This window comes from Tamandua tetradactyla, chromosome 6, assembly GCF_023851605.1.
Source record: "Tamandua tetradactyla isolate mTamTet1 chromosome 6, mTamTet1.pri, whole genome shotgun sequence".
In the NCBI taxonomy this organism is placed as follows: domain Eukaryota; kingdom Metazoa; phylum Chordata; class Mammalia; order Pilosa; family Myrmecophagidae; genus Tamandua; species Tamandua tetradactyla.
This window is the reverse complement of record NC_135332.1, coordinates 110,771,665-110,786,889: the sequence shown is the minus strand read 5'-3', so window position 1 is coordinate 110,786,889 and position 15,225 is coordinate 110,771,665. Positions and strand designations below refer to the sequence as shown.

Below are 15,225 nucleotides of genomic sequence, written 5' to 3'. Positions count from 1 at the left end.
CAAGAGAACGATTATGGTACGGTCTCCTTTAGAAAATACTTATAATAAAACTGGAGTCTAGGTTGTAAACTCTCACAGCAGTCACACTTTGTCTGGAGCTATAAGTGTATTTCTAGATTCTGAGACACTATGCTATATGTGTATGACCTAGTATTTCACTGGAACATTGGATATCTCTGTGAAACCTAATACTCAGAGTTGGAATTCTGCAGGTCTGAAAGTTAGCATCTATACCTACAGCAATTGTTAAGTAAACAAAAAAGAGTTTAGGCTTCAATTAGAGATAAAAATGAAGCTGATCAGATAGAGACTAAGGTAGATCAGAATACAGGTTAAAGGATGATAGAATATGTATTCTTAAGCTTCATGTATGAAAGTAGAGAGGTTTATTGTGCCTAGAACCTAGTTTAATGTAACACATAATCTAAATCAACCTGCTTGGAGAAACCATTTTAACAACCTAAACACATGGAACTCTGAAGAGGAATAAGGCTTTATAATTCTGTACAGTTTAAGGTAATACCCAGATACTTCCTAGACTATGGTGGGCTGGTATTAAAAAGTATTGCCGAAGTCCCTCTTAGGACTGGAGAAGAAATATGGAACTATTAAATTTCCCCATCTGGGAAATACCTGGTACTCTCTCAAACATTGGAACTCCCACGAAAATAGGCTAAGCCCTTGATTATGAGGATTGCTCATGTGAAACTCATTTCTGTAGCAAAGACGCTATTGTTATACTTGGGTTTTTTTTTTTTTTTAAGAGTTCACCTCATAACAAAATAAAATAGGATATTATCGATTTGTTTAAAAAAAAAAAACTCTCCAAAACCATAATTTGTAGAAATGAAAAAGCTAATTATCAAATTAATTTGGAAACAAAAGGGGCCGGTGAATAGCCAAAAACATCTTCAAAAAGAAGAATGTAGTAGGAGGACACACACTTTCTGACTTTAAAACATACTATAAAGCCACGGTGATCAATACCTAACTCTATAATCTGTTCTACAACTAATTGCTGCATGTGTTTTGAAATGTATTGCTTTTTTTGTATATACGTTATTTTTCACAAAAAAAAGTTAGGGCGTGCCACGGTGGCTCAGCAGGTAAGAGTGCTTGCCTGCCATGCCCGAGGACCCGGGTTCGTTTCCCGGTGCCTGCCCATGTTAAAAAAAAAAAAAAAAGTTAACTGTGATGATTAAAAAAAAAATTCCTTCTAACCACCAATGTTCTGGAAGAGCTAGAAGGAAGTATCTGAGATGATGGAATGGTAACCCATGACAAACAAACTCTGGGATCTGTCCTGTAACTACTTGTTGAAGAGCTCATTGAAAATTATTGCTTTTTTCTTTCTTTGCTTTGTAGATATGTTATATTATACAGTTTAAAAAGTTAAAAAAACAAAACAAAACATGGTACTGGCATAAAGATAGACCTATTGATGAATGGAATCTAACTGAGAATTAAGAAATGCACCATCATATCTATAGTCGACTGATTTTTGACAAGGCTGCCAAATATACTCAACTGGGACAGAACAGTCTTTTCATTAAATGGTGCTGGGAGAACTGGCTTTCCATAACCAAGAGAATGAAAGAGGACCCCTATCTCACACTCTATACAAAAATTAATGCAAAATGCATCAAAGACCAAAAAAATAACTACAAGAATACGTGGCAAAACATCTTCAAAACCTATTAGTGATAGGTGGTAATTTCTTAGACCTTATTGCTAACGCACAAGAAATGAAAGAAAGAATAGATAAATAGGACCTCAAAATTGAATACTTCTGTCAAAACGTTGAGAAGGCAAGCATCTCAATGGGAAATATTTGGAAATGACATATGTGAGAAGGTTGATATTCAGAAAAATAAATCCTTCAACTCAACATGAAAAAGACAAAAAACTAATGATAATAAATGGAGAAAAGCCATAAATAGAATTTTTTTCAAAGATGAAACAAAAATGGCTAAAAACCACATGAAAAGGTGCTCAGCTTCACCAGCTATTAGGGAAATGCAAACTAAAACCACAATGAGATTATCACTTCACATCTACTAGAAAGGCTGCTATTAACCAAACAGGAAAGTATAGGTTTTAGAGAAGATGTGAACATAAAATGGTAGAGCCACTGTGGAAGGCAGTTTAGTGGTTCCTCAGAAAGCTAAATACAGAGTTGCCTTACAATCAGGCAATCCTGCTACTAGCTATTTACCCAAAAGATCTGAAAGCAGAAACATGAACAAGACACCTCCACATTGATGTTCATAGCAGCACTGCTCACAAATACCAAAAAATACAACAACCCATGGTCAGGGTTCTCCAGGGAAACAGAACCAACAGGAGATATCTATAAATATGAGATTCTATAAACGTGTCTCATGCAACTGTGGGGAAAACAAGTGTAAATTCCATAGGGTAGGCCACAAGCTGACAGCGCTGATGAAAGTTTTAATGAACTCCCCAGGAGAGGTTGGCTGGCTAAATTCTCTCTTCTGACTTCTCCTTTAAAGGTTTCAGCTGATTTTATTAAACATCACTAATTGCAGATGATACTTACTTACACTTGGGCAACTGCATATCTAATCAGCCACTGATGCAATCAAAGTACTGATGATTTAATAAACCAGCCTTCTAGCTTATTAATCAGCCAGGAAATGTCCTTGCAGTAACAGTTAGGCCAGTGCTTGCTCGACCAGACAACTGGGCACGGTCGCCTGGCTAAGTTGACAGCCATCGCTTGAATATTTTAGATGGATTGTATGGTGTATGAACATATCTCAATAAAATTTCACTTAAAGGGGGGGGCACTAGATAGTAACTCAAAGCCAGAAGAAGAAAAAAAAACATTGGTAAAGTAACTACATAAGTAAAAACAAAATTCTATATTATTGTACTTCTGGTTTGTAACTGTTTTTCCTTCCTATATTACTTAGGCAAATGGCTAAGAGTATTTAAAATTTATGTTCATGGGCATATAATATGTAAAGATGATCAGATACAATGACTGAGACGTCAATACACTATTTTCAATAATGTATAGAATACCTAAATAGATAATCAACAAGGAAATAGAGGATGTGAACACTATTAATCAATTATAACTAACAGACTTGCATAGAACACTCTATCCAACAACAGCAGTACTCATATTCTTCTTAAGTGCATGCGGACATTTCCTGGGATAGACCACATGTTTGACCACAAATCAAAACTTAATAAATTTAAAAATACTGAAATCATACAAAGTATCATCTCAGACTACAATGGAATAAAGCTAGAAATCAATAACAGAAGGAAAACTGGAAAATTTAAAAATACGTGGAAATTAAACAACACACTCTAAAATAACCAATGGGTCAAAGAAGAAATCATAAGGGAAATTAGTAAATATCTTGAGATGAATGAAAATGAAAAGAAAATATACCAAAACTTAGGCGATGCAGCAAAGGCAGTGCTCAAAGAGAAATTTATAGCTCTAGGTGACTATATTAAAAAAGAATACCGGAGATCCAAGATGGCGTCTTAGTAAGGTACATGCGTCTTAGGTTCCTCCGACTCCAAATCAACTAATAGGTGAACAGAAACAGTACAGAACAGCTCCCGGGGCTACAGCAGGGAATGGACACACAGCGTAACCCAGTCTGGGCTGGTTAGTCTGACTGCGAAACTCGGCTGCGGTGAGTGAGATCCCCGAGCGGCGGGCGATTTCCCGAGCAGCCGCAGCTGCGGCGGTCCGAGCTAATCCCTCCCTCCTTCCCGGGATGGCTGAGGGACGCGGAGACAAGCTTCCCAGCCAAGGCGGCCGGCGCCACACTTTTGCGGGCGGCTTCGAGTCTCGGCTTCGAGTCCGCGACTACGAGTCTCGCATCAGAGGGCTATCCAAAGTCTGGGCTGGCAAGTCTGATTGCGAGACTTGGCTGCGGCGAGACCCCCGAGCAGCCGCAGCTGCGGGGGTCCGAGCTAATCCCTCCCTCCTTCCCAGGCTGGCTGAGGGACGCGGAGAGACAAGCTTCCCAGCCAAGGTGGCCAGCGCCACACTTTTGCGGGCGGCTTTGAGTCTCGGCTTCGAGTCCGCAGCTACGAGTCTCGGATCAGAGGGCTATACAAAGTCTGGGCTGGCAAGTCTGACTGCGACTCTTGGCTGCGGCGAGACCCCCAAGCAGCGCGTGATTTGCCGAGCAGCCGCAGCCATGGCGGTCCGAGCTAATCCCTCCCTCCTTCCCGGGCCGGCTGAGAGTATCGGAGAAGCAAGTTTCCCAAGCCGAGGCAGGCAGCGCCCTTCTTCTGCGGGCGGCTTCAAGTCTCGGCTTTGAGTCCGCGGCTACGAATCTCAGATCAGAGGGCTATCCAAAGTCTGGGCTGGCAAGACTGACTGCGAGACTAGGCTGCGGTGAGACCCCCGAGCGGCGCGTGATTTCCCGATCAGCGGCAGCTGCGGTGGTCCGAGCTACTCCCTCCCTCCTTTCCGGGCCGGCTGAGAGTATTGGAGAAGCAAGTTTCCAAAGCCGAGGCAGGCGGCACCCCTCTTTTGCGGGCGGCTTCGAGTCTCTGCTTCGAGTCCGCGGATACGAGTCTCGGATAGGAGGGCTATCCAAGCAGCGGTAGCCCCGCTCCACGGGAGGCTTCCTGGTCCGGTGGGGAATCCCCCAGGCCCGCTGCGGCCCGCAACCAGCCACAGGGTCCCCTCAAGCCGCGGCAGCTGACGACCCAACCACGCGCGGCCCCTGAACCAACGGAGAGAATTGGATCCGAAATACCCAGGCCACTGAGATCGGTGACTGGGGGAGACCCATTCCAAACACTTGAGACAAACGTGTGCCACGTGCGCCACATACTGGGCAAGATAAGAAAAACAGATCCCACAGATTTCACAGAAAAATATTACAACCTTGCTGGGTCCAACACCAAGAGAAATCTGAATAAATGCCCAGACGTCAGCAGCAGAAGATAACTGTCCACGCTCAAAAGATTGAGAATATGGCTCAGTCAAAGGAACAAACCAATAGCTCAAATGAGACACAAGAGCTGAGACAACTAATGCTGAATATACGAACAGAAATGGAAAACCTCTTCAAAAATGAAATCGATAAATTGAGGGAGGACATGAAGAGGACATGGGCTGAACATAAAGAAGAAATAGAAAAACTGAAAAAACAAATCGCAGAACTTATGGAAGTGAAGGATAAACTAGCAAACATAGAAAAAATAATGGATAGCTACAATGATAGATTTAAAGAGACAGAAGATAGAATTAGTGAATTGGAGGATGGAACATCTGAATTCCAAAAAGAAACAGAAACTATAGGGAAAAGAATGGAAAAATTTGAACAGGGTATCAGGGAACTCAAGGACAATATGAACCGCACAAATATACGTTTTGTGGGTGTCCCAGAAGGAGAAGAGAAGGGAAAAGGAGGAGAAAAACTAATGGAAGAAATTATCACTGAAAATTTCCCAACTCTTATGAAAGACCTAAAATTACAGATCCAAGAAGTGCAGCGCACCCCAAAGAGATTAGACCCAAATAGGCGTTCTTCAAGACACTTACTAGTTAGAATGTCAGAGGTCAAAGAGACAGAGAAGATCTTGAAAGCAGCAAGAGAAAAACAATCCATTACATACAAGGGAAACCCAATAAGACTTTGTGTAGATTTCTCAGCAGAAACCATGGAAGCTAGAAGACAGTGGGATGATATATTTAAAATACTAAAAGAGAAAAACTGCCAACCAAGACTCCTATATTCAGCAAAATTATCCTTCAAAAATGAGGGAGAAATTAAAACATTCTCAGACAAAAAGTCACTGAAAGAATTTGTGACCAAGAGACCAGCTCTGCAAGAAATACTAAAGGGAGCACTAGAGTCAGATACAAAAAGACAGAAGAGAGAGATATGGAAAAGAGTGTAGAAAGAAGGAAAATCAGATATGATATATATAATACAAAACGCAAAATGTTAGAGGAAAATATTATCCAAACAGCAATAACACTAAATGTCAATGGACTGAATACCCCAATCAAAAGACACAGATTGGCAGAATGGATTAAAAAACAGGATCCTTCTATATGCTGTCTACAGGAAACACATCTTAGACCCAAAGATAAACATAGGTTGAAAGTGAAAGGTTGGGAAAAGATATTTCATGCAAATAACAACCAGAAAAGAGCAGGAGTGGCTATACTAATATCCAACAAATTAGACTTCAAATGTAAAACAGTTAAAAGAGACAAAGAAGGACACTATATACTAATAAAAGGAATAATTAAACAAGAAGACATAACAATCATAACTATTTACGCACCGAATCAGAATGCCCCAAAATACGTGAGGAATATACTGCAAACACTGAAAAGGGAAATAGACTCATATACCATAATAGTTGGAGACTTCAACTCACCACTCTCATCAATGGACAGAACATCTAGACAGAGGATCAACAAAGAAATAGAGAATCTGAATATTACTATAAATGAACTAGACTTAATAGACATTTATAGGACATTACATCCCACAACAGCAGGATACACCTTTTTCTCAAGTGCTCATGGATCATTCTCAAAGATAGACCATATGCTGGGTCACAAAGCAAGTCTTAACAAATTTAAAAAGATTGAAATCTTACACAACACTTTCTCGGACCATAAAGGAATGATGTTGGAAATCAATAATAGGCAGAGTGCCAGAAAATTCACAAATACGTGGAGGCTCAACAACACACTCCTAAACAACGACTGGGTCAAAGAAGAAATTGCTAGAGAAATTAACAAATACCTCGAGGCGAATGAAAATGAAAACACAACATATCAAAACTTATGGGACGCAGCAAAGGCAGTGCTAAGAGGGAAATTTATTGCTCTAAATGCCTATATCAGAAAAGAAGAAAAGGCAAAAATTCAGGAATTAACTATCCATTTGGAAGAACTGGAGAAAGAACAGCAAGCTAACCCCAAAGCAAGCAAAAGGAAAGAAATAACAAAGATTAGAGCAGAAATAAATGAAATTGAAAACATGAAAACAATAGAGAAAATCAATAAGGCCAGAAGTTGGTTCTATGAGAAAATCAATAAGATTGATGGGCCCTTAGCAAGATTGACAAAAAGAAGAAGAGAGAGGATGCAAATAAATAAGATCAGAAATGGAAGAGGAGACATAACTACTGACCTCACAGAAATAAAGGAGGTAATAACAGGATACTATGAACAACTTTACGCTAATAAATACAACAATTTAGAGGAAATGGACGGGTTCCTGGAAAGACATGAACAACCAACTTTGACTCAAGAAGACATAGATGACCTCAACAAACCAATCACAAGTAAAGAAATTGAATCAGTCATTCAAAAGCTTCCTAAAAAGAAAAGTCCAGGACCAGACGGCTTCACATCTGAATTCTATCAAACATTCCAGAAAGAATTAGTACCAACTCTCCTCAAACTCTTCAAAAAAATCAAAGCGGAGGGAAAACTACCTAATTCATTCTATGAAGCCAACATTACCCTCATACCAAAACCAGGCAAAGATATTACAAGAAAAGAAAACTACAGGCCGATCTCTCTAATGAATATAGATGCAAAAATCCTCAATAAAATTCTAGCAAATCGTATCCAACAACACATTAAAAGAATTATTCAGCATGACCAAGTAGGATTCATCCCAGGTATGCAAGGATGGTTCAACATAAGAAAATCAATTAATGTACTACACCATATCAACAAATCAAAGCAGAAAAATCACATGATCATCTCGATTGATGCAGAGAAGGCATTTGACAAGATTCAACATCCTTTCCTGTTGAAAACACTTCAAAGGATAGGAATACAAGGGAACTTCCTTAAAATGATAGAGGGAATATATGAAAAACCCACAGCTAATATCATCCTTAATGGGGAAAAATTGAAAACGTTCCCCCTAAGATCAGGAACAAGACAAGGATGTCCACTATCACCACTATTATTCAACATTGTGTTGGAGGTTCTAGCCAGAGCAATTAGACAAGAAAAAGAAATACAAGGCATCAAAATTGGAAAGGAAGAAGTAAAACTATCACTGTTTGCAGATGATATGATACTATACGTCGAAAACCCGGAAAAATCCACAGCAAAACTACTAGAGATAATAAATGAGTACAGCAAAGTAGCAGGTTACAAGATCAACATTCAAAAATCTGTAGCATTTCTATACACTAGCAATGAACAAGCGGAGGGGGAAATCAAGAAACGAATCCCATTTACAATTGCAACTAAAAGAATAAAATACCTAGGAATAAATTTAACTAAAGAGACAAAAAACCTATATAAAGAAAACTACAAAAAACTGCTAAAAGAAATCACAGAAGACCTAAACAGATGGAAGGGCATACCGTGTTCATGGATTGGAAGACTAAATATAGTTAAGATGTCAATCCTACCTAAATTCATTTACAGATTCAATGCAATACCAATCAAAATCCCAACAACGTATTTTTCAGAAATAGAAAAACCAATAAGCAAATTTATCTGGAAGGGCAGGGTGCCCCGAATTGCTAAAAACATCTTGAGGAAAAAAAACGAAGCTGGAGGTCTTGCCCTGCCTGACTTTAAGGCATATTATGAAGCCACAGTGGTCAAAACAGCATGGTATTGGCATAAAGATAGATATATCGACCAATGGAATCGAATAGAGTGCTCAGATATAGACCCTCCCATCTATGGACATTGGATCTTTCATAAGGCAGTCAAGCCAACTCACCTGGGACAGAACAGTCTCTTCAATAAATGGTGCCTAGAGAACTGGATATCCATATGCAAAAGAATGAAAGAAGACCCATATCTCACACCCTACACAAAAGTTAACTCAAAATGGATCAAAGATCTAAACATAAGGTCTAAGACCATAGAACAGTTAGAGGAAAATGTAGGGAGATATCTTATGAATCTTACAATTGGAGGCAGTTTTATGGACCTTACACCTAAAGCAAGAGCACTGAAGAAGGAAATAAATAAATGGGAACTCCTCAAAATTAAACACTTTTGTGCATCAAAGAACTTCATCAAGAAAGTAGAAAGACAGCCTACACAATGGGAATCAATATTTGGAAAAGACATATCAGATAAAGGTCTAGTATCCAGAATTTATAATGAGATTGTTCAACTCAACAACAAAAAGATAGCCAACCCAATTACAAAATGGGAAAAAGACTTGAATAGACACCTCTCAGAGGAAGAAATACAAATGGCCAAAAGACACATGAAGAGATGCTCAATGTCCCTGGCCATTAGAGAAATGCAAATCAAAACCACAATGAGATATCATCTCACACCCACCAGAATGGCCATTATCAACAAAACAGAAAATGACAAGTGCTGGAGAGGATGCGGTGAAAGAGGCACACTTATCCACTGTTGGTGGGAATACCAAATGGTGCAACCACTGTGGAAAACAGTTTGGCGGTTCCTCAAAAAGCTGAATATAGAATTGCCATACGACCCAGCAATACCATTGCTGGGAATCTGCTCAAAGGAATTAAGGGCAAAAACTCAAACGGACATTTGCACACCAATGTTTATAGCAGCGTTATTTACAATTGCAAAGAGATGGAAACAGCCAAAATGTCCATCAACAGACGAGTGGCTAAACAAACTGTGGTATATACATACGATGGAATATTATGCAGCTTTAAGGCAGGATAAACTTATGAAGCATGTAATAACATGGATGGACCTAGAGAACATTATGCTGAGTGAGTCTAGCCAAAAACTAAAAGACAAATACTGTATGGTCCCAATGATGTGAATCGACACTCGAGAATAAACTTGGAATATGTCATTGGTAACAGAGTTCAGCAGGAGTTAGAAACAGGGTAAGATAATGGGTAATTGGAGCTGATGGAATACAGACTGTGCAATAGGACTAGATACAAAAACTCAAAAATGGACAGCACAATAATACCTAATTGTAAAGTAATCATGTTAAAATACTGAACGAAGCTGCATCCGAGCGATAGGTTCTTGTTTTGTTTTGTTTTGTTTGTTTTGTTCTTATTATTATTACTTTTATTTTTTTTCTCTATATTAACATTCTATATTTTTTTCTGTTATACTGCTAGTTCTTCTAAACCGATGCAAATGTACTAAGAAACGATGATCATGCATCTATGTGATGATGTTAAGAATTACTGATTGCATATGTAGAATGGTATGATGTCTAAAAAAAAAAAAAAAAAAAAAATGGTCAGCACAATACTGCCTAACTGTAATGTAATTATGTTGGAACGCTGAATGAAGCTGCATCTGATCTATAGTTTTTTTTGTTTTTTTTTCTTTCTCTTATATATTTTTGTACTTTTTATTTTTATTTGTGTTTTCTCTGTGTTATCACTTTATTTCTTTTTCTGTTGTCGTGCTATTTCTTTCTCTAAATCGATGCATATGTACTGAGAAATGATGACCATACACCTATGTGATGATATTAAGAATTACTGATTGCATATGTAGAATGGATTGATTTCTAATGTTGTATTAGTTAATTTTTTTTAATTAATAAAAAAAAAAAAAAGAATACCACAAATCAATAACCTAACTTCATATCTAAAGAAATAAGAACAAGAACAATAAACTAAACCCAGTTAATAGAAGGAAGGAAAAATAGTAAAGATTAGAGCTGAGATGAATGAAATGGAGAACAGAAAAATAGAGAATCAACAAAACAAAAGTTGGTTCTTTGAATAGATCAATAAAATCGACAAACTTTTAGCAGACCAACAAAGAAAAAGATAGGGAAGACTCAACTAAAATCAGGAATGAAAGTGGGGACAATACAATTAGGCTTCCAGAAACAGAATGATTATAAGAGTGTACTATAAACAACTACATGCCAACAAACTGAAAAACAGAGGAAATGGGCAAATTCTTAGAAACACAAATTACCTAATCTGACACAAGAAGAAACAGAAAATGCCAACAGTCCTATACAAGTAAAAAAGACTGAATCAGCAAACAAATCCCTCCCAACAAAGAAAAGCCTAGGACCAGAAGATTTTAACTGCTTAATTCTAACAAACTTTTAACACCTGTAGTTCTCAAACTCTTCCAATAAATGGAAAAGAAGTAATTACTTTCTAACTCATTCTATGAGGCCAGCATTACCCTGATACCAAGGCCAGATAAAGACAGTACAGGTATAGAAAATTACAGCCCAATATCCCTTATGAATATAGATGTAAAATACTCAACAAAAATACTGGCAAACTGAATCCAGCAATATATTAAAAGAATTATACACCATAACCACGTGGCATTTATTCTAAGAATGTAAATAAGAAAAAGAAAACCAATCAATCGATACCCCATATCGGTAGAATTAAGGATAAAACCACACCATCATCTCAACTGACACAAAAAAAAGGCATTTCACAAAATCAAACATAATAAACACACTCAGAAAACCAGTAATAGAAAGGAATTTTCAACATCATAAAGGAAATTATGAAAAATCCACAATTAACATCATACTCAATGATGAAAGGCTGAAAGCCTTCCCCCTAAGACCAAGCACAAGAAAGGGATGCTCTCTGTCCTCACTGTTATTCATCATTGTATTGTATGTTCTAGCCAGAATAATCAGGTAAGAGAAAGAAATAAAAGGCATCAACATAGGAAAGGAAGAAGTATAACTTTTCCTAGTAACAGATGACATGATTCTATACGTAGAGAACCTCAAAGAATCCACAAGAAAGCTACAAGAACTAGTAAACAAACTCTGCAAAGTACTAGGACACAAGATAAACATGTAGACATCAACTGCGTTTCTATATACTAGTAATGAAGACTCTGAAAGGAAATCAAGAAAACAATTTAACATACAAGGAAATGAAAGACTTGTACACTGAAAAACATTGCTGAAACAAATTTCAAAAGACCTAAGTTGGAGGACTCACACTTTCTGACTTCAAAAACTTACTCCAAACCTACAGAAATTAAACAGTGTGGTCCTGTCATAAGGATGGACATAGAGACCAGTAAAACAGAATTGAGATTTCAGAGATAAATCCACACATATTGCTGGTTGATTTTCAGTAAGTGTGCCAAGTCCATGCAATGGGAAAATAATAGTCTCTTCAACAAATGGTTGGGACAACTGGACATCCACATGCAAAAGAATGAATACAGACCCTTACCTCTCACCACACACCAAAAGCAAATCAATGGCCTAAATATAAGTACTAATAATATAAAACTTTTACAAGAAAACATAGAGAAATATCTTCAGATCCTTGTAGATGGCAATGGATTTTTTTGATCTTACACCAAAAGCACAAGCAACAAAAGAAAGAACAGACAAAATGAACTTCAAACTTAAAATTTTTTGTGCATCAAAGGAAATAATCAAGATAGTGAAAAGACACCCTACAGACTAGAAGAAAATATTTGGAAACCTTGTATCTGACAAGGGTTTGTTTAATATCCAAAATATATATAAAAAGAACTCTTACACACAAGAAAAAGATAATCCAATTTAAAAATGGGCCAAGGATTTGAATAGACATTTGTCCAAGGAAGATATTTAAATGGCCAGTAAGTACATGAAAAGATGACGATATTATCAGTCTTCACTAATATCTCGTTTATTAGTCTACAGAAAGCTCATCACTAAACAAAAGTTATTTAGTTATAAAATTATAGTTATTATATATGTTAAATATTCCACACAGTAGTTAGCATAAAGGACTTAATAAATGTCTTCTTTGACTAGTAAAAGTAGTATTAACTGCAACACTGAGCTCTAACTACAGACCTTTTATAAAATAGTCTGCAAAAGTCTAATCAATTGAAAGTCCTGTACATACCAAAGAGCATCCCTGCAAACGGACTACAGATAGCTCGAGTATTAGCAGATTTTGATCGCTCATTGGGAAAGTTGTCTGGAGTGCTAAAACAAAAATAAAATAAAGGATTAGAACTCAATTTTCAAGAAGCAAAACTTTACAGTAAAATGTAGATATGTGTTATTGCCCTTTCAAAGTGCTACAGACATGACAATAGCTACATATTTTTAAAGTTAAGGTAAAATCATGGCATTTTATATCTTTATACAGTAGGACATTAAAAATTCAGGTTCTATAAAAATACAATGTTTTTCTTTAGCTGCCTCACTGGCTCAATAAGTTCCCAAATAAAATCCTTTTTCATAAGAACAGTTAGCCCAACAAGGGAAATGAATTTAAGTACATATAAATAAATTCTAAAAATGACAAGAAAGGCAGCTCCTATGCACACAATTAGAAAAGCAGATTATCTCTAAAAAAAACTCCTTCCCCAGAAGAAAAGTACTTCTAAAAAAATCTCAATTAGACCAAAATAGTAAATTCTCATATCTCTATTTCTGCTTATATATTATTTTGCTTCAAAGAAAACAGACACCTTCCCTGACATGAGACAATAGATTACAGACTCAGAACGACTTATCCTTACATATTAAAAGGAAAGCCACCAAAATGGCTAAAAACTCCAAGTAGAATGAGAACACAAATATAAAATACAAAATAATTTCCTTTCTTTCAGCGTGACAGAAATATGTAAATAGCACAAATTCTATAGAGCAAGCATAGAAGTATCTATTCAATAAGCTGAAAATCAAAAAACAAAGTTCTGAAAGGAAAATTCAAACTGCAGAACATTTTCAATTTATTTCCAGTCAAGTTATACTACTCTCATGACTCCAAGATATTTTACACTGATTTTTAGTTAATTAAATCATATGCTTATTTCTCCTTTTATTATGTCAAAATGCTACATTCTTTATAATGATAGGAACTAATTCCAAACATGGCATGCATTATAACCAAAACGCACTCTTCAAACCATGACGCTTTCATTTAACATAACTCCATCCCTTTTTTTTTCTTTTGCACCAAAAAGGAAAGCTATTAATATGTTATATTTTTCTACTTTTTCAGGAAGCCATTTTCAGACAGGTAGTTTCACAGGGTAATGACTGAGGGCAAAATTTATATGGCAAACTATACCTGTTATTTCCAGCAGATGAAATTCTTATGTTTGTCTGTTCTGGGAAATCACCATCATATTCCATAGGAGGCACATTCCCTCGTTTGTTCCTGTATATCCTTAAAAACACATCAGCTTATAGAGCACACTCTATATACAGTGGACGTTCTCATATCTCTTTGGTGCTTTTACATTTGATGTTGGAAGCATTGGAGGGAACAAAGTGTTATAATGAAATTTAATTGTAAACATTTCCCAAAAGTAATTCAAATGAGATTTGATTGAAGTATGATCTGCAAGGTTAATAAGAGACACTAAAAGTTTAGATGTAACAGTCTTTAAAGAGCTTGCTGCATTTTCTGTGCAATTTTTCTATAAATCTAAAACTGCTCTAAAAATTAAGTTTATTATTCAAAAAAGAAAACATGATTGTCAAGAAAAAAATAAGGAGCTTGTTACAAATCAACAAGCTAGCGTCTAAAACTTTATAATTACAAAACTATGCATGTACTTAGACTCCTAAATAGTTCATTTATTCAAAGAATATTTATTGAGCACCTACTATGTGCCAAGAACTATTTTAAGCACTAGTATACAGCACTAAACATGACAAACATGAGTGATCCCTGTCCTCTTGAAGATTATAGTCAAATTTCATAATGAGATCATTGTTTGAAATCAAAATACACATATCCTAGGAATTATTTCACCATATAATCCTAGGAAGTATTTCACTGTATATATAAATCTTTTTAACTTAAAAATATAACTAAATTCTCACCATTAAAATAAATCAAATGTAACCAACCACATTTGCTAATACCATAAATCACTTAAAAGAAAATAAAACAAGCAATAGATTAATGAAAAACATTATAATAGGCTGATATATGGGTAGAAGATGATTGGTTCACTTTTGTCACAAGATACTAAACAATGGAAATAAAGATTAGAATTTTTTTTAATTTTCTTTTTAAAAACTTTTCAGAAAATAATGAAAAAGGTTTAACAATTAACCAAGAATCATAATTTTTTTTCCATTTGGCAAACATTGATTTCTTTAGCTTAATTTCTCATATCAAAGAAACCAACATGACTTTTTATACGAACATTTATCAGTATCCATGAAATTCAGCATTTCATATATCATACTTCCTTATGTGGCTATTAAGTTAACAAATTTCATACTGTGTTTCTCAATAAGACTGTTAGAAAGAACTATGACTACTGAAGTATTAGCC

General features: G+C 36.3%; 1 protein-coding gene across 11 annotated transcripts in view; it reads right to left on the bottom strand.

The window, feature by feature from the left end:
• The window catches only part of CSPP1 (centrosome and spindle pole associated protein 1), a 234,531-nt gene that overhangs the window by 134,871 nt on the left and 84,435 nt on the right, over positions 1-15,225 (bottom strand). For 9 of the 11 annotated variants that reach the window (XR_013178240.1, XM_077166937.1, XM_077166942.1 and 6 more), the window contains 2 exons: positions 14,005-14,103; positions 12,826-12,908 (listed from right to left, as the gene is read on the bottom strand). The exons of the other annotated variants lie outside the window; for them this stretch is intronic. Coding sequence is in view for 8 of the 9 variants with exons in the window: in XM_077166937.1 (XP_077023052.1) it covers positions 12,826-12,908; positions 14,005-14,103 (182 nt within the window). In the remaining variant the exon portion in view is untranslated. The remainder of the gene's footprint in view (positions 1-12,825; positions 12,909-14,004; positions 14,104-15,225) is intronic. 11 annotated transcript variants of the gene reach the window in all.